Raw genomic sequence first — 21,856 nt, forward strand, 5'->3', positions numbered from 1 at the left:
TCATTAGTGATAATAAAATTCTTGTGTTCTACGAAACCGTTTGATGCGGCGAGACATACCGTTTTGTATTTTCATACGCGTTTTCAAGAAATCTGTAAAAAGGTTTCATATTTAACTTGAATTATACTTATTGGATTTATTGTTTTTATGCGTTGTTTAACTTCTCGGTCTGAACTGGGGAAAAATAAACAAAAAAATAATAATTTATTTAAGAAATTTTCTTCGCTGGAAAATGTAAAGTAAAAGTAACAGTGTACTTTTTGTAGTGACGGTTTTGAACCGCATATACTGACACTGTATGCTACATTTTAAGCGGATTCTCTTGTCGCCGCTCCGTAACGTTAGAGGGACCTATTAGAAGTGGAATATTATATTCTAATAGCAAAGGTTACCTTAAGCTACCTCATATAAACGTTTATCTTTAAAGCAAATGTTTCACGTCGCAGACTCACACATCTTTTTATCGATTTTTACAAATCTGATCCTTCACGCCGCTATGTATCCGTTTTATGTTTGTCTTAAACGAGTATTTAATCTTACTAATAATTTTTTTCAGTGTCTATAGAAATGGTCTAGTTAATATAGTAGGTAAGTAAGAAAATAGTACTTAAGTAAGTAAAAAACGGTCTTTGTTTGGTCTTTGCCTCATTTATTTGTTTATTAAATGACCTACATACTAATAAAATATATCTTAATCTTAATACTAAGTATACAGGGTGTAATCGCTAAGTGTGCACAGGCGATTTTTCCTTAAGTATTACAGATAACAAAAAACTTTAAACTGATATCGAAAGTACTTAACCTAATGAGTAAAATGGCCGTAATAAATTTTTAAAAATAAATCGAGAAATATCAAAAAAATTATCTTTAAACCCTCCCATACATTAAGTATGAAATATGAATATCCCATATACATTTAATATGAAAGATTTTAGCTTTCTTTTTCTTTTTTGGTTTTCTGCTTTAATTACTTCGCAAATTTGAAGTGGCATTTTCCACGCTTTTTCCGGACATTTTCACGCATTTTCCGGGGATTTTCCGGGCATTTTCCTCGCTTTTTTCGGACATTTTCACGCATTTTCCGGATATTTTCCAGGGATTTTCCACGCTTTTTCCGGACATGTCCACGCATTTTCCGGACATTTTCCAGACATTTTCCGAGCATTTCCCGGGGATTTTCCGGATGTTTTCCAGACATTTTCCGAACATTTTCCGGGGATTTTCCAGGCATTTTCCACGCATTTCCCAGAAATTTTCCGGACATTTCTCAGGCATTATCCGGGGATTTTCCAGGCATTTTCCACGCTTCTCCCGGACATTTTCACGCATTTTCCGGATATTTTCCGGGATTTTTCCGGACATTTTCACGCATTTTCCGGATATTTTCCGGGAATTTTCCGGACATTTTCACGCATTTTCCGGATATTTTCCAGGGATTTTCCACGCTTTTTCCGGACATTTCCACGCATTTTCCGGAAATTTTCCAGGCATTTCCCAGACCTTTTCCGGACATTTTCCAGGCATTTTCCGAGGATTTTCCAGGCATTTTCCACGCTTTTCCCAGACATTTTCCGGGCATTTTCCACGCTTTTCCCGGACATATTCACTTATTTTCTGGATATTTTCCGGGAGTTTTCCAGGCATTTCCCAAGCATTTTCCTGGAGTTTTCCGGATATTTTACAGGCTATGTCAGGGAAATGTCCGGAAAATGCTTGGAAAATATCCGGAAAATGCGTGGAAATGTCCGGAAAAAGCGTGGAAAATCCCTGGGAAATGCCTGGAAAATATCTGGAAAATATCCGGAAAATGCGTGAAAATGTCCGGAAAAAGCGCGGAAAATGCCACTTCAAATTTGCGAAGTAATTAAAGCAGAAAACCAAAAAAGAAAAAGAAAGCTAAAATCTTTCATATTAAATGTATATGGGATATTCATATTTCATACTTAATGTATGGGAGGGTTTAAAGATAATTTTTTTGATATTTCTCGATTTATTTTTAAAAATTTATTACGGCCATTTTACTCATTAGGTTAAGTACTTTCGATATCAGTTTAAAGTTTTTTGTTATCTGTAATACTTACGGAAAAATCGCCTGTGCACACTTAACTTTTACACCCTGTATAAAGGCGAAAGTTTGTAAGTATGGATGTATGGATGTATGGATGTTTGTTACTCTTTCACGTAAAAACTACTGAACCGATTACAATGAAATTTAGCACACATATAGAGGGTAACTTGGATTAACACATAGGATAGGTTTTATCCCGGAAATCCCACGAGAACGGGAACTATGCGGGTTTTTCTTTGAAAAAGCGGGCGAAGCCGCGGGCGGAAATCTAGTATGTTAATAAAACTTTAAGGATGAAGTTTAGAATAAGACGGGTGGTATTCAATTTATTTAAATACAATTTAAGTTATTAATATCAAATCTTATAACTGATATTGATATTAATTTTTTCATTACATAGTTCGGAACACACAAATATGCAAATTAAAAATAAAAAAAGACTACATTGAATGAACCTTTGAAATGAATTAAAATTCTGAGATTTCGTCCAAGAATAGGTACACCAAGGCTATCAAAGTTTATATATCTGTTACCGGAAATGTATGAAATCAAGGAATTGTATACAAATCCTAGGAAATGTGTACAATTCTGATACCATTTAGGAAATGTATAAAATATTGTTTAATAAACTATTTAATGCATAGATATCCTAGGAAATGTATAATTTTCCTCGGAATTGTATATAATTCCAATATCGTATTAAGAAATGTATAAAGTAAATGATTTCTGTAATAAAACACTGTATCGGGTAACAGTCTTACCGTAAAATAATAATAATATGTTCATATTATCTTACTAATTAACATTTCTTAAATCAACTTATATTCAATCAAATCAAATTTTCATTTGGTAAGTAATCACTCCCCTCGTCCCGCTGGGCGCTGTCCCCGTGTGCACGTCCCAGTCGGATTTTATAATCCGCCGTATTACAAACGGCCGGCATATCCTAATATGCCGAAATTCGTCTCTTTCCTTAATTCTACAAAAAGACGGTCGCGAGCCGACGGAGCCCCACTTCGTGGGGCTCCTATTTCTATGTAGTTTTAAAAAACACGAACCTAACCTTATCCAAACTAAAAATTTCTGATTACGAATTTTCGGCCCTCCCCCACTCGTCCCGCGTACCTTCCAATATCTTAGATGTTTTAAATTTTCGATTGCTATTTAGGAAATGTATAGATTTCCTAGGCAATGTGTATAAAATAATTTATTTCACACATTTCCGTGCGATTTTAGGAATTACATACATTTCCTAGGAATTTTATACAATGACGGATTGCATAGATACATTTCCGTTAACATATCTATTAAATTACTGCAATGTGGTGAATAAGTTACAAGAACACTAAGTTCTTCAGTAAAGACTAATTTAAGTAAAGACTAACTTCTTAGAACTATATTTAGTATTAATCAATTATTGAAAGCGTTCAATGTCTTACTATAGTTCCACAAGACATGTTTGTAATTAGAAATGCCTTTTCGGGATCGACGCATTCGCTTTGAAATTGACCCAGAACAATAAATAATCAACTTGTGTCGGTTTTACGAAGCCACATACGAAGCGAACTAAGCCTACGTCGCGTCAGCGTCACCTACACAAAACTAGAAAAATATCCAAACAGAATTCTGAAAGGTCGGTTTGAAATTTTTGCTTCATCATTGTACTAACTGTTAGAAATGAAACACGTTTGTTGAAAACTATGCAAACATTTCCATGGCCGATATGCACAGAAATGCAATGAATAGTCAATAGACAAACATCACATTTTAATTTAATTAGTTCCTCGTGAAGAAAAGTTTATCTGAATACCAAATGTCTAAAATGACGAGCTCTCTTTAAATTTATTTATATGACAATCGGGCAAATAATTTAAACTAGGTGACAACGCTACGACTACGTTTCAAAAGAAATTTATTCTATTAAATGATCTACGCTCCCAAAACCTTTCCTGGATAGTTTCACAGTAATACCTTGTACAGTTGACATCATTACTGTTTATATAACTCTGGTTTAGTTATCAATTCGCTAAGACTCCAGTCAACTTACTAGATTGCTCCGTAGTTTAATTAAGCAATACTATTTTCTAGGAATGTTACTAAAATCGAAGCAAGTGATTTGGCCAATCATACGCTTGTTATTAAGATCATTCATTCTGTACACTAAAGTATACATAATTAAATACCAAACTACCACAGTAACTAAGAATATTAGGAACAAAAAGGCAAAGGCATTTATTTTGAAAGAAAACGTTTCTCAATTACTATATGTTTGAAAGAAAATGATCGGAAGAAACATTAACAAACGAAACAAGTATAACAGATACAAATTGACTTTTTATACACGATACTATGAAAAAATAAATAAACCTATTCTACAAGGAACATCCAAGCGGAGAGGAACGAGAAAAGGTATCTGATGGTTAATGAGCGTTTTGAATGTAAAGAAGAACGTTGAATGCAACTTAAGCTTTTGGAAAAGTATCAGCTGTTTATAGTTGTTAAAATTTATAAGAAATTAAATGAAAACTGCTATGTTGCTTCGCCATTGCAAATAAATGTGGGTTTCATAAATGCATTTAAAATTCACGTTGAATGAATTTCGGTTTCGTGGTTACTTCGGAGAGGTACTACAAAAAGTATTTCACTGCTTGAAAATGTTCAAAGCTGCGCGATACGTTAAACTTTATTGTGCACACGAGTTCGTATGAAAGTGTTTTCTGCGCCGGACGGAATTAGAATGAAACTTGTCACGGCAAAAATGTTCGCACCATTCACACGTTGGAAACCCTTTGTTAATTTACAACTTGGTAGCTACATATGAAACTTTTACGTAAGAGTTGTTCAGGTGACAAAGAAATAAAACGGGTTCTTCAATCGGTATGTGATTTACAAACGTACGGTGAAACGAATCAAAGAGTAGAAGTGAAAAAATATATAAAAGTCAAATGTTACAATGTGAGCTGGAGTTATTATTTGTTTGTTGATATATGACACTAAAAGCTGCTTGCTACCTCTACCTATCGGTATCTACCAGCTACCTAGTGATTATATTATATTGAAACCATTAAGCCCGGCTTTTAGCTTATACCCATTGATAAAGCAGCGATAATAAAAAGCGCAGCGCGATCCTTCGATCATTATTTTGTATCAGCCCGCTTCGCTTAAAACTTTTGAAGAGTTTATAAAAAATATTTAAACCTCGTGGTGGCTTTGGAATTTAAAAATATATTTCGTATCGGAACTTTATAGCATTTTAATTATTTTAATTCAATGTACAATATTTGCCGAATCTATTGAAAGGATTTTTTTATTTCATTTTCCAGACACGCTTCGAAATACATGAATGGGTGAATCGCGATTAACTACAACGAAAATATTTATTGGTTTCCTTACATACTAATTTATTTTATAATTCTTTAATAGGCATGGTATTATGCGGGCACGGTTATTGACAATCAACTACTATTCATTTCGGCTCTCCTTATAACCATTTGAACTGGTTCGGTATCAAAGACAAGGCCTTACATTTCGATTATTTAAATATTTTTAAATTTAAAGATTTTGATTAGTTATTTCTGTTGAACATATTATGCGACATACAATTCACATCATAAAAATTTAAATATGTTAGCTATTGAAAAACTATTAGCCTTGTGCTTCGACCACAATCCTGCATTTTCTCAATAATGAAACACATTCATAACTATACAATTGTTTCGTTTAAGTATATGTGGTAATGTATAATATCTAGCTAGTTTTCAAACGGTAAAATATCTTTGTACTCGCAATTTGCGCTCTCATTTATAATATAAGCGTGGACCAGAAAATGTATCTCTTCTCTTATTTCCGAAATTACACACCGGACTGTACAAATCATACGTTCCATACTTTTTGTTTCAGTACGTACAATGTGGGAGAATTTGCATCACTTGTGCTTTTTATACTTCTACAACAACAGAGAGGTTGTGAAAAATTACTAGACGAATACAAACGCTCTAATTTGTATTTACCGTCCTACCTTTACGGCTACAAGTAGAACAATTATCGCCTATTTCACTTCCGTATGGCTGTGAAAGGAGAATGGGCATTTTACTATGGAAGTTGGGCCTGAACCCTTGAGTTGGACCAATACACATGAGATATTGTTTTTATAATAGATCATAACACATACATAACGGGAAAAATGTATTTAAAAAAATAATCAACCGGGTTTTTGTACAGTCACATCAAGTTTTATTTCTTTGTGTATAATATTTTTTGCAATAAATAACTGTTATAAGACAATGACAATATCTTTATGTTACTCCAATTCACTTTCACTTACAAATACGTACTAATCTTAAGCCTTCTAATAACCGAAATACACTAATATTATGTTTTGTAACAGGTACCTATACCGTGTTTATTATAATTTAACGTAGTTAGACGTTTTTTGTGGTTAAACTCAGTCACTCCAGTGACATTTAGATTTATACTTACTTCACTCGAATTAAAAACACCGTTATTGTGCGCAAAATAATAGCCAAATAAATAAAACTTTTTGCCTTGACTGTACAAGAACCCGGTTGATTTATTTTTTATGTTATTTTTTTCGTAAGGTATGTGTAATGATCTATCACAAAAACAATATTTCGTGTGTATTGGTCTTAGCCCAAGTTTCAGGCCCAATTTGCCCATTCTCCTTTGCGAAAATGAGATTCCTATAGTAGTTTTGTATATTTCTAGGGAGGTGTACAATATATCTAAAGTATTACTTTGTACATTTGCTGGTAAATCAGGGACGTAATATTATTGTCATCAGTACATACAGCGAGGAAACGCGTGTAAGATTTTATTTTGTCTGTTTCTGTAAAATCCATTTCCATCAACGTTGTGTATTTTTAACCGACTTCAAAAAAAAGAAGGAGGTTATCAATTCGGCCGGTTTTTTTTTATGTATGTACACTGATTACGCCGAGGTTTCTGAACCGATTTGCGTGATTCTTTTTTTGTTTGATGCGGAATGGTGTCGAATTGGTCCCATAAAAATTTGATTCGGGTAGGACCAGAAGTTTTTATTTTATGAGCATTTTTGTCTGATCTCGTCATGACTTAATTGAAATCTAGCAAGTAACTTTGATTCACTTCCCGGTTACCGATAGAGCTGAAATTTTGTATACGTATGTAAATTGGATAGCGATGAAAAATTAACATGACATAGAGCTGATTTGATGATGGAATCGGAAGGTGGCCATAGGAACTCGGTAATTAATTGACTCAACTTTATCGAGTTTGGGCTCGTTTGATTCGTGTTGAAAAAATACACTAAAAAGTATTAAATAAAAATAATGCACGGGCTTAATACTAAATGCTTAGTGCTTGGCACCGACTTCAAACCTATTTAATAAATACCTAGCACATCTAAATAATATTATGTAGTAATTAATAATATCAAATCATTTTTATTTATTACTTTTCCTTTTTTGAAGTCGGTTATTTTTAACGTAGTTATTTTTGTATAGTCGTATAATTTGTTACCTAACACGTTTATAAAAATGTCGAGTCCTCAAATAGTTTTAATTATATTTTATCCTTATTTATCTTGTTACAGTGTACATAAAATAATGTAGCATCTATGCAACAAATGAGATTATTTATATAAAGTAGATTTTAGCTTAGCACCCTTGCAAGGCAGACACGGTAACGAATGCGAATATTGCTTCCGAATTATTGGCTTTCATATTGAATATTGATATGGGTTCGGCTTAGACTGCATCTAATAAGCTCTATATTCGGAATCTATTTCTAACAGAATTTGAAATTAGTTAATTGTCCAGCTTATAATCTTATTCCTATTACAAAAATAAATAGTGCAGGGTACCAATTTAAAGTTAAAATAGTTCGTAGAAACAATTAAAAGTTTTATGTCTAGAATAAACGAAATTTTATTATTCTTATAGTTTTGTGGGAAAGTATATAAAAACTTATCAAAACGAAGAATTCAAAACCAATTAGCAAAATGAGACCAATACAATGAAAGTGACTAAAGGCTTTTAAAAATGAAACAGTGACAAAAGACTATTATTACTTCTACCCTAAAACAAGCAGTTGTTTGACGGATCTAAAATTGGCTGTTCAAAGAGTTGCAACATGTGGCGGTTAAAAAGGTTAAAAACAATAACAACCCTGCATTACAAAAGGCGGGACAATCGCGGCGTTTGACAGGAACTCTGAGGAGTGGGGACAAAGTTGACACAACGTCTGATACCTCTTTGTACAACGGAAGAAAAAATACAATGCTCTAACAAACCAATATTGCTGTTTGCGCGGTGCATTCGCATCACCACCCCTTTAAATGTTTCAATATTGATTCGGAAATACAAACAAGTTTATTCAACATTCATGGCAGACGTTGATTTATTTTAAACAAATAATAATTACAAAGTCATTGTCGGTCTAGTAACAAAAATATTTTACTTTATGTGAATTTCGTACTCGTATACATATACTCGGATATACTAAGCAGTCGCTACTTATAGATTACTGTCTAGTGACGCATGTTATCATGCACTGATCAGTATATATTTGTCTGCGTTTATTAGGTCAGAGATGGAATCCGCAAACAACTCGTGCAGTAAAGGCGGTTGGGATTATTGAACTTTCCATGCCAAAACTTCGTAGTGCAGTTGCCGTTTTGTTCTGAACGTGTCCCGTGACAGAGATTTACGAGCAGAGGCACTAAATACGCAGCAAAACCGCGTGTACCATTCCTAAAATTTTTTTCTCCATTAAAGACATCGCATTGCGCTATTCCATTGCTTGCATTCAGCTTAATCACTTTTAGCATACTTATAATTTTTTACTGATGTGGTTAACAATATACTGATCGGCAACGATATCCTAATGTGTCGCTTTTATGAAAGCCAATACAAATAATGTACAGCGGTGAAAGCTACATTTTAAACAGGGCATGTTGGCGGCGGAGCCCAATAAGCGGTCCACCACACGGTGCGTAGCCATATTTTCAGTTACCGTGCCCATTAGAGATCACTCGTTGTAGTGGCGAGAGGACAACGCGGGTACGTCGATGGGAGTGGAGTCCTTCATACGGCAGACATTGATGTACCGATAAATGCAGGATTTGCGCGGATTTGGGTATATTTTGTGGCGCGCGACAACGTAGAGCTATGTGGTAATCAGAGGTACCTACAGTATATACTACATGATAATGAATGGCTTAGACCGTCAGCGGAGCGAATATCCACTGCGCCGAAACGTCACATAACTTGTGAAATTTTAGAATTAAGAATTTATAATCTGTCCTTTTTTAATTTTTTCACATATTGTGTATAAATAAGCATAAGTTTTTTAATAAATTATTAGGTTCTCGATTAAGATTTGAATTGGAAAATCCTATAGTCACCTTGAGAACTTTTTGTTAGATTAAAATCTTATATGGGTTTTTGTTTCTTTGTATAGGAAAAACCTGTAGAAGTGTTCCAAAAAATTTGATGACCTTTATTTTGATGAACTAGTTATTTTTTAAACGACATTTTTTTTTAAATTGCATTTCAAATTATACTAATCTAAACTTCATGAAGAATTATCAACTCCCACCAGCACATATAAAAATAAACCGTTCCAACTCACACGTCTTACTAAGTGTATTGTAAACTTTTTCTTTATTTGCAGGTAACAACAATATAAACAGCGACAACTCCGTCTCATTGAAACACGTCCGAGAACCGCAGACTGTAAAAGTAAGCACTAATTGAAGATTAATCACTAATTACTTATGGCTGTCAACTGAGACACCGGCCCGGTACCTTGGCTAAATTCGATTATGGATAGATATTAACACGTGGACATTCAATTAATACATAATACTGCTACAGATTGTACGGTGGTGTTGGAAATTGAGTTATTGATTATTATTATAGGGAAGCGTTTACTGCTATATATATCTTAAATAAAAAATAATTATAGGTACATTCTATTAACTATCATATTTGTCTCAAATATAAATTTGAGGTTAACTGATGACTAATCTTAGAATTTTAGGTGTAAATTGTTCATGTATAGTTTCAAAGGTTATAAAATATAAATATTTTTTGCAACAGTTGGAGCAATGTCCAGTGGTGCGTTCGAGTCAGGCAGAAATTGATACGGTCTCCATTTTTCCGACGTTTGACTTTCAGGTAAGCTCAGCATTCAATGCTTCTTTATTCTTGATCCGTTGAGTAAAAAGAAGAAAAAATATTGAAAAGTATAACATTTCATATTTGTTTTGTTTTATAATTTAAATCAAATAATACCTGCTCTTTGTGTGGTTAATATTTAACATTTTAAGTTAAATACAGTTTAAAACAAATATGAAACGATTATTTGCACTTACATGACAACGACAAATCGATAATATTACAACCAATAGTTGACATTGCAAGCATAAATTAACGATACTATTATTGACATGTTGGAATAATTATGAGTTACGTATATTTGCATGCGTCATCAATATCTAAAATATTTGAAATAAGTAAAAAATATATATATAGGTAATTAACGAGCACAAACACAAGACATCTGTTTTTCCAGTACAATGGTTTGAAAAAAAAAATGACTTTCCCATACATTATGGATACCATTTGCATTTAGCGGCCACGTGGCACAGTGGAGTGAAATCGAATAAAATGACAGATGCATATGACAGATGTATCCGTGAAAATAGCAAAAATCAATCAATCTGGACTCCAGAGGTTTTTGCGGCACGTAGCTCTGAACACTTTTTTCAATGTGGTTGTTATGTAAAAATATACGCCAGCTTCAATTCAAATGGAATATCTTCTATATTAATTAATAAAGTTTTAATCCAGTATGTATTTTCTATAGAATAGCATAATATGTAATGCCCAGACTATGACTTTGTGATATCGTAAATAGGTGCGGATTATTTTATTATTTCAATCTGTTAATCGCCAACACAAGGCAGGCTTCTAATACGTCTCTTACTTTTGAATCCGTCGAATAACGTATTCTTGAGAAGTGCTTTTATTCCGAAATATTTACCAAGATTTATATATTTCGTCCAGAAATCTTATTCTTATAAAAATCAAATGTTTATTGTAGCTAGTCTAGTCGGATTTATTTAAGGTTTTTAATGGTTACTTTGAAAATATAAAAAAAGACCTTGCTGTAATCGAACTCTCAAACTAATTAATTAACTCTGACTCCTAATAAGTTCCAATTATTTCGAAATGATCTAAAATAAATAGTATTGTAACAATTCCATTTTGTCTCATACAAAATTTACAAGTAACTACGAGTAGCCGGTGACATTAATTAGTGCCAACAGCTACGCCGGACTAAAATAGTGTTTAAAAGAAAAAACTCACCAAGTGAGGAAGCTAAAGCTACTGTTTATTTTTCGCGCAATGCGAAATACGCACTTGACACAGTATCAAGAGTCAGTCGCATGTGAGCCCTTGTTAATCTTACCCCAGCTTGAAAAGCCTCACAACTCATCGTAATTTTCGTTTAGTTCGAGTTTGGATTGAATCACGTTGACGTTATGTAAGTGCTAAGTGGTGTTATGATTTGTCAAACATGTTCCATTCAAATTTTGCTTTGTCAATGCAAGCGATTTGTAACATTGATAACTCGGAAAGGCAAACAATGTTTTATTCATATATTTCGTCATCGTCAGTGAACCGACAGAAAATTGAACACAGCTGACTGCAATCATTTAAAGGTTCATTGAGCTAAAAAGTTCCTAAGATCGATAATACTTATATATTTAAAAAAAAAACACCACGAATGTGATAGCTTTGGTACTATAAATTTTAGTTCAAGTCAAATGTGACATTTCGTTAAACGCGAATTGTAATGGTTTCAGTGTCCATATTTATGCAGACCTCGCGGATACATTATTTATTTATGAAACAGTGCTATTGTAGCGAAATTTCTGTAAACATTAGTTTGAAATAGTTAAAGCTTTAAGCTTTAAGCTTTACACGTTTAAATAATTATGAACTGGCTAATTCATTAGCTCACACCGAAATGTATTTCGACGTGCTCTGTCTGAGTTATATTTGGGAGTACGACAACTGAAATATTGTTGACATTTACAAAGCTTTAATTTAAGATAATGAATGGTTCAACTATAACATGACAAATGCGAGCGCGGTTCTAATTGAATGGAATTCGGCTCGAAAGAAATGTTCTACTATTATTATATGACATTTTATAACGAAATGGGGGGATATGTAACTCTGCTAGCTGGAAAAAGAATAAGTCAATAACCTACAAGTTGTAGAATAATTGAAAAATATTATTCCAATAATACGTACATGTAACATGTAGTCTGAAAATGACAGGCTCTTTGTTATCCAACAAACTCTTGTTGACAAATAAAGGAACAATAAAGTTTAATTATTTAATATTTTTAACATCATGCATATCCGATTGGTGGAATAAAATTGCGAAATAACATTATCTGTCCGTCGAGAGTTGGATGCACATTTTTTTTTCTTTCATTTCTATAAAGTAAAACAGTACCGTAGCCGTAAAATAGGATAAAACGGTGTTTTTCTTAGATTAAACACATAAATAAGTTTCACTATACATTTTTATCTCAACCGGCGACGCGACACGTCTCGAAAGGTAGGTAGTGAACGTCGTCACAGGTTGACGGACATGAAGTCTTGATAAAGATTGAAACATCTGATAATAAAACCGAGTGTTATATAAATGGCCTTTGAGAACTAACAATTTAGATAATCGACATCGTAAGAGCTTAGTTTTGCAAGGTTGCTTTATTTTGATCTTTACTGTCTGAAGACAAACTTTCGTCACACCCAAAAAGAAAAACAGTTCACAGATCAGGTGTTGTCAGACATCAAAAAATATTAACAATACAATTAAATATTCTAAATAATCACAACTACAACAAATACATTTAGTTCATTAACTTTACTTCTTAATCTTAAAACTCTTTGTGTAACTGTTATTAACATCTACGCATTATGCAGTTATGGGTGATAATTAAATTTCAAAGTAACTGTTTTCATTTTAAAATATTAAGTTTGCGGCGTAACTCGTGTTTACATAGAAAACATAATAGCAGTAACAGAGCCTTTGAAATTCAAAGTAGCGTGTGCCGATCATCAAATTGCAGTATAAGGGGCCCAATCTACTTTATATAAATTGTTGATCCCTTTGACGGCTTACGTATGAAATTGCATAAAGCAATACCTGGCATAAGCAATATCTAAACGATACCTGGAAAATAGAAAAACAGCATCAAAGTTATCGATATAACTCAGATCCACAATAAGCTTTAGTTTTTATGAATTAAAAAGGTACAATTTTAAAAATACATATATGGCCGTCAGTTTCTTTAATGCATTTAACGATTAAGATTGGAACTAGTAGGTAATTGTAATTATTACCGTTGCGTTTGTCTGGTTTCTAAGTAGGCTAGAAATAAATCTATGTAATGCAGTTACATACATCTGTTACCAGGCTATAATTAATGAGTCAATTTGTGGAAGATTCTAGCCCCTCCTCCTTAATCGAAAATATCGGTTAATACATCGGGTATCGTAGTTTATATGAACTGCTTGGAAACGCAAATACAAATATTAGCATACTAATAAATGAGGTAAACCAATATTGTTTCGGGATTATTTTATAATGCATAAACTACATATATTTCACAGTTTTATCACATAACTCGGAGGCTCAATTTTGGTCAGTGGTTACAATAATAAAAAAATAAACATTACAATACGTAAAGCAGATAGTGTTCAAATGAGCATTCACAAATCGTTCACGTTAGCAAACAATTAATGAATACGGGCGAAAAAATATTTTCAATTTGAACACGGCTCCGCTGTTGAAAATGCGTCCAATAAGCGCTTGGTGGTGCATGCTGGTGCATCGCATGTGATTTATTTCGCCGTCCGCGGTGACGAAGCCATATCAAACCTACCACGTTACGTGAACATAACAATGTGTGGTCGAAATGTGCATCACGAAGGTGCATTTCATCGTCTAGACAAAGGGAATACTCCACATTGTCCCATGATCGATCTGTTCATATTCCGCTCCGATGCGTTTCATTAAAGAACACATTAGTGATATAATGGGTAACACATTATACCCGTACGAGATAACTAGATGCGCGAATTTTCATAACTAACACTTCATTTTGATAGTTAATTATAAGCACTTATGCTTGTGCCTAATTAATTTTACCGAAGATTAAATTAAAGCGATGAATTTTTATTGGAACACAAATGAACATATGACGCGTATGAATGGGTTGGTGCTCAATCGAGAATAAAATAAAGTATTTTGTTGTCGGAAGCCGCTCGACCAATATGCAATGAAATTTACTCTTGGACCAGTCGTGTGAAAAATTTTGATTGGAAATTCGATTTGAGGTTGTTGAACTACGCAAAATGCAAAATACTTGGAAACCAAACTGTAACTATCATGTTGCTTTTCCTGTTGCATGCTCGCTCACCAATTTGGTTTGTGTAAACGTATTTCTATATTGTACCCGGAACATACCTTACCATTTTCCTTTCAAGTTTATTATTATTCAGTTGAATATAGAGATGTTGCATTGCATTTTGTATAGAAATAAGTTATAAAAATATACATAATGATTTTTGTACTCTTCCCGAGTCATGTGAGTAGGTAATGTTAATTGTGAAGGAGGGAAACAGTGGAGGATTGTCCTTTAGATACCTATAGCGCTTCGTACAATAAATTGTACAAATTTTTGAAGATAAAATGATTTGACACCTTCTGCAGATAAAATGTTTTTCATCTATACAGAAGGCCTCTCGTATAATGTTTGTTTTCATTAAGTGTATAATGTAAAATAAATAACCCGTTTGTTATATTTTAGCCGAACTGGCTCCGCACAAAAGAATTTTGGGATCGAACTTTTGAGGAGCGATATGAGAAGATCAAAAACGATAGTCGGCGTCCGAGATTAAAGGTAAATATTTTATTATACCCATTTACTTCACTTATATTCGCCCGGTAACTAGTACCTTTTTAAATGTAAAATGCCGCAGCCACTCGAATGTATTTTCGAAATTATGACCTAACTAGACGGTTGAATGAGCTTCACGCGGACTCACTCCGTTGTTTTTGCTGATAGTATTCATTTCGCAAACAAGAGCTGCATAATAGGCTGGCGATATTAAGCCGAATGTTTTTGTCGTTTCGAGAGCTGAAACCGTTCAGGTGTTGCGTCGAGTAATGAAAACTGACGAATATCGGAGCTAGTTGCAACGAATTGCAGGAAATCCCGCGAACATTTCAAAGCTCGTGGCGATATCGTAGGTGTCGTCAGATAAAGGACAATTGAATTACTGATGCACTCCACTGTAGAGTGTTGCGTCTCTGGTGCGGGCTGCGCGCTGCGGCCCCTATCGCTGTGACGTTTATCCAATAAACTTCCATCACCCAGTCATTTCGGTACCATTAATAGGTGTTAAGTGACTATGCTGTTAGAGTTTTAAAAAAGAATGGCAATGTAACATAATAGTATAGTAATTGCCTGTTATAACTGGAAGCAACAACATCTTATACTTTGACTAAAATGAGTTTGATTCATGATTACTTGACTACAATTTAAGCATGTTCACAAATCTATATTTATTACCATTTTAACAGGTATTTGTTGTGCCTCACTCGCACAATGATCCCGGTTGGCTGAATACGTTCGAGCAATACTTCGAAACAAAGACGAAAAACATACTCAATAATATCGTCACGAAACTAAATCAGTATCCCAACATGACGTTTATATGGACTGAGATATCTTTTTTGAATGCGTGGTGGGAACGCTCCCATCCCGTCAAACAAAAGGTAAGTTTGTGGAATCGGCTGAGCAACTTAACATTAATGAATATATCTTTACTAATTACTCATGTCTTCAGTACCTATTGTAAGTGTACGATATATAAGGCAAATGTGTCTCAGTCTTGTAGTGTTTTGACTTGGAAGAGACATTTCAACGTAGCTCTAATTTTTAGTGCTGCTAATGAAATATTTAGATAATAAAAAAATTATAAGATTTGGATAATAATATATGCATGCGACATCTAATATCAAAATGTTCATTTACATCCCACATAACAACTAATACGTTTAGAAGCAATCCGCTAGACGAATTCGCAATCGCGTTATTAGACTCGTTCGTATGCTTTAATTGAACTGTTGTCGGGTAAGCAGCTTGTTCCATTGAAATTTCATTCATTTTATTTTTGGCTGTAAAACATTCCCCAAACAATGTTAAGTATTCGAAACATTTAGTTAACGTTAATGCAAAATGTATGCGACGAATTTATAGAGATTTAAAAATATTATGTAAGAATGTATATTATGCAAGAATGTGTTTCACGATTGAATTACAGATCGCAACTTAAATAAATATTTTATTTTATATACTTAACTAACTACTAAAGAATTTTCTGAACAATTTTTTTTTAACAAAACGCATAAGTATCAAGATACGTACAGAACATCAAATTATTTAGAATGATTACATACTAATTACCCTGGCCACAGTCGCAGACGATTAATGACAGAAGGTACCTATTTAAAACGCAACGGCGCACTTGCAAACTATTTTCTGTCTACGAACTATTTAAATGCATTTGAAGTTTGATACAAATAAAATCAAAGTATTGTTCTCAAAAGGAGAGGCTTTATAGTCCAGGATCCTTCGCCCATTTTTGCAAGTGATTACTATCAAGCTAATTTTCCGTGAGTAGCTTTATTTTGATGAGACGCCCAATAATTTCCTGTACGAAACTCTCGATTGTGGTAGCTAACACTAACTGAACTAACTGAACTATTAAATGTATTCTATTATTTTATATTAGTTTTTATTTCTTAAGATAATATTTTCATATAAAGTCAGGAGACGCGCATTCTTTATTTTAGAATAGCTCCTAATAGCATTAATCAGCCTTCAATTGAGTTAAACAGTCTCAGTATCAATATATGCAACCTATATTACTTGTTCAATTGAATCACAATAACATGTTGCGCTAACATCCCATTCAGTCTATAATTTCTTATTCGCATACAGTTCAAGAAATACAAGCTTTAATTTAACTTGCATCGTTCGTGTATACGTCATTCCTGTTCAAATGCATTTGCAAAATCCATTTTTCAAGCACTTGCTGACATCTCACTTAACTGAAATTTGGTTTACTGTGTAACTGTAGTGGAAATATTTAAATCGAACTGTATAGGTGTATTTCTTTGATCCTTATTTTGTACTCGCAACTCTAAATTCAAATACAATGTTACCATTTCTGAAATATTTATCAATTACCATTGTCGTTCTTTATATTTTAGGAATAAATAAAATTAATCTACTAATTTGTTTTACAGGCCTTCAAAAAATTGGTGAAAGAGGGTAGAGTCGAAATCACAACGGGTGGCTGGGTAATGCCTGACGAAGCGTGCACTCATATATACTCATTAATAGATCAGTTCATTGAAGGTATATGTTTGTTAAACTGTTCTAAATGTGCTGTAATACTGTAAAATACTTACTCCTGTTTTATATTCACCAGGTCACGTTTGGGTCAAAGCCAACCTTGGTGTAACTCCAAAAGTAGGTTGGTCGATAGATCCATTCGGCCACGGAGCTACGGTGCCGTACCTGCTAGACAAAAGCGGCCTAGAAGGTGCTATCATACAAAGGATACATTACGCTTGGAAACAATGGTTCGCGCAAAAACAAATTGAAGAATTTTATTGGATGCCCGGCTTCTCCTCTAATAAACCATCCCTAGTTATTCACAACCAACCCTTTGATATTTATTCTATTAAGAGCACGTGCGGCCCCCATCCTGCTATTTGCCTCAGTTTTGATTTTAGGAAAATCCCCGGCGAATACTCGGAGTACACGGCGAAGCACGAGGACATCACGGAACAAAACTTACACAGTAAGTCAAAAACGCTCATGGAAGAGTACGACCGCATCGGCTCGCTCACCACACACAACGTTGTGCTCGTGCCTTTAGGCGACGACTTTAGATACGACTATGGCATTGAATTCGACGCTCAGTACGTCAATTATATGAAAATGTTTAATTACATCAACAAACACAAGGAGATATTTGACGCCGATGTTTCCTTCGGTACACCTGTTGATTACTTCAATGCTGTTAAGGAGAGACACGGCAGCATTCCCACACTACGCGGAGATTTCTTCGTCTACTCGGATATTTTCAGTGAAGGAAAACCGGCTTATTGGTCTGGTTATTATACTACGAGACCTTATATAAAGATTGTTGCGAGGCAGTTCGAACACCACCTCCGGGCGGCGGAGATACTATTTACTCTCGTATCGAATTTCCTTAGGCAATCTAACAAGCACATGTTCGAATCATCGGAGCGAAAACTGGAAAAATATTACGAACAATTGATCACAGCTCGACGAAATTTAGGCCTTTTCCAACATCATGATGCCATCACTGGAACATCCAAAGCTAGCGTCATGTATGACTACGGAACGAAACTCTTCACGAGTATTTACCACTGCATTCGCTTGCAAGAAGCCGCCCTCACTACCCTGATGATACCCGATAGTAAACTTCACACACAGTCCATTCTTCAGAGTGAACTGGAATGGGAAACATACGGAAAACAACCCAGAAAAATGCTAGTGTCTGTCGTCGATAAAAAGAAAGTCATTCTTTTTAATCCTCTGGCAGAGCAAAGGACGGAAGTCATAACGCTCAGATCAAATACTACTAACGTCCGAGTGTACGATACGCATAACGAAAAATATGTGCAATACCAAATAACGCCCAATATTGATATCCGTGATAACGGAAATTTTGCAATAAGCGACATAAACTTTGATGTAATGTTCGTGGCCACCCTGGAAGGATTTAGCGTAGTGACTTACAATCTCGAAGAATACACGAACCATTCCCAGCACTGCGTAGTATTTTGTAACAATTGCACTGAACAAAAATCTGACCCTGACAGAGCTAATAATTTTGTTATAAAAAAAATGATGCCAGGAAATATACAATTGGAGAACGAGGTTATGAAATTACTCGTCGATCGTAACACTGGATTTTTAAGACAAGTGTACAGAAAAGATATTCGCAAGAAAAATATCGTGGATATTCAATTTGGTGCATATCAAAGTGCTCAGAGGCATTCTGGGGCCTATTTGTTTATGCCGGATTATGATCCACCCGAGAAAGATGTATTAGGTCAATATACGAAACCGAATAACATGCAAGATGAAAATGTTATTATTGTTTCGGGGCCAATATCTACTGAGATCACCACCATGTATTTGCCTTTCCTAGTACATACGCTTAGAATTTATAACGTGGATGATCATGCACTTTCACACGGAATTTTCATGGAGACAATAGTCGATTACGAGAGCCCTCCCAAAAACAGGGATACAGAATTATATATGCGAATACAAACCAATTTACAGAACGGGGAGGTACCAGAATTTTACACTGATCAAAACGGATTTCAATATCAACGGAGAGTGAAAGTGGATAAACTGGGCATCGAAGCGAACTATTATCCGATCACAACTATGGCTTGGATACAGGACGATGAAACAAGAATGACTTTGATTACAAATCACGCTCAAGGAGCGGCTGCCTTTGAGCCCGGTCGACTCGAAGTTATGATGGACCGTAGGACCCTTTATGACGATTTCAGAGGCATAGGTGAAGGTGTCGTTGACAATAAGCCAACCGTGTTCACTAATTGGTTGCTATTGGAACCCTTAAATACTAAGAGAGCTAAAAGAGATACACATCGGCAAGGTACCGGACCGTTCCATAAACGAAGATTTAATACAGAACAAAAGGCGCCAGTTTACGAGTTGCCTTCGCAGACTGCTGACTATTTGAGCAGAACACTCAACTATCCCGTTAACGCTTATGTGGTCGATACGAGTGAGGTCGGTGAAATTGAAGTGAAGGAACATCAATCGTTTTTGACAAATTTCCCGAGCGGAATACACGTTGTATCAATGCGTACTATCACTGACGAAGTGTTAGAGCAGTTTCCGAGCAATTCCTGCTTTATGGTACTGCATAGACCTGGATTTAGTTGCGATGTTGGGAATACTTCGCCTCAGACGAATTCCCGATTTACGACTGAAACTAAATTTAATGGACTCATTGTTAACAACCTGGTTTCGGTCAGTCTGACCGGCCTTAAGACTTATAAGAATCTGAGTAGTTTAGCTAATATCACTTTGGAGCCAATGGAAGTTAAGACGTATCGAGTTCGGTTTTAAAGACTAACTTGAAATAGTATCTCATAATACAATTATTATAAAGTTTTGGTGACCTCTTTTTGTCATCGAAGACTAACATATAGAAAGACTTATAAATCTACGCATTAGTATAAGACCAGCTACAGATCTGATAGCATCTGACGAATACCGAGATTGGAGTCAACTGTACGACGAACCTAGAAAATTAATTAGGTATAGTTTGAATGTAAAATGTAAATGTTTGATAGGACATTAAATGAAAAGATGAAATTCGCCTTAGCTTTGCAAGATGACATAATTTATTAAATCTAATAAGACACGCTTATTTTACATTTGTTTTGTTAAGGCAAGATTTTCTGTACCTATGCACTATTTATTCATAATAAAACAAGTCTCGATTTAGAAGTATCTACCTCAGGACCAAATAATGTAACTTTATAAAGGATTCGAAATCTTTTAAATAATTTATTTTTAGTCATAATTTAAATCTTTCTCTGTTTTGAAATCAATTACATGCCGTCGTTTGACGCAGTGTGTTACTATTGCTACTGAAAACTGAACATTTTTGACATATTTATTGTAATTGAGATAGTAATAATCTTAGGTAATAATATTAAGTAACTGAATCGTATTTAAAGATAGGTAGGGTACTCTGGATCTCGTATACAAACTTATTTCAGTTGTGATATTATATTCAAATGTACAGTATGGGCTTGAATGTTAATTTAATAAGTGTTTAGTTACTAACGCTTTATTTATCTATCCTTATTCCAATAAATTACTTCTTTTAAATTTTAACTGTATTAAGCATTTTTATTCGTATATCTATTACAATATATGTTAAAACATTCCAATAATACTTCATTTATGTAATATGTATTTATTGCTTTATTTTACATTGATACAGTTTAACAGTGCATAATCCTTAACCACAGTTATTAATGAATACTAATCACAAATGTTTTTGTGTTCCATTATAATAATATTATATAACTGAATGTCTAGAAATAATATAGGAAAATTATCGTGAAATTGATCTTCTCATAATAACATTTGTATATATTATTTACATTTTTGTATATATTGTATTATGTAAAACTTAAGTACAATGATTTGAGTCAGTTAGGTATGAAAATAAAAATAAAAAATTATGTTAATTTAATTTATTTATAATCATTACAAATAAACATATTTTTTTTGTAATTATTTGTGATACAAATACATCGCTCTTGAAACTAATTTTGTAAAAATGTTTATGTAGTTTTATTTATTTTACATAATTTCAGTATGAAGATTATTGAAAGCTTGGTTGTATTTATGCACATAGCATTAAGAGTATCATGTACAATCTGTTCACGAATCAAGTAGATGAAATAAAACCATCAATTATTATACTTTAATCTTTGTTTGATTTATAGTTTATAACATCCAAACCAATACATACTATTATGCAAAAATCGTTTTACGTAAAATACAACAATTATTTCTTTAAAATTTATTTATTA

At 33.9% G+C, this 21,856-nt stretch overlaps 1 protein-coding gene across 2 annotated transcripts in view; it reads left to right on the forward strand.

Annotated features, from left to right (window-relative positions):
* Window positions 1-21,751, forward strand: part of alpha-Man-IIb (alpha-Mannosidase class II b) — a 67,187-nt gene extending 45,436 nt beyond the window's left edge. For both annotated transcript variants that reach the window (XM_089697169.1, XM_089697161.1), the window contains exons 3-8: window positions 9,740-9,807; window positions 10,168-10,245; window positions 14,964-15,056; window positions 15,740-15,934; window positions 17,471-17,582; window positions 17,656-21,751. In XM_089697169.1, coding sequence (XP_089553295.1) covers window positions 9,740-9,807; window positions 10,168-10,245; window positions 14,964-15,056; window positions 15,740-15,934; window positions 17,471-17,582; window positions 17,656-20,372 — 3,263 coding nt within the window. In that variant the 3' untranslated portion in view covers window positions 20,373-21,751. The remainder of the gene's footprint in view (window positions 1-9,739; window positions 9,808-10,167; window positions 10,246-14,963; window positions 15,057-15,739; window positions 15,935-17,470; window positions 17,583-17,655) is intronic.
* Window positions 21,752-21,856: the final 105 nt, after the last annotated feature.

Source organism: Colias philodice, chromosome 1 (assembly GCF_061535455.1).
Source record: "Colias philodice isolate Cphi_HAF_F1 chromosome 1, ilColPhil1 Martin Lab GWU primary, whole genome shotgun sequence".
Taxonomy (NCBI): domain Eukaryota; kingdom Metazoa; phylum Arthropoda; class Insecta; order Lepidoptera; family Pieridae; genus Colias; species Colias philodice.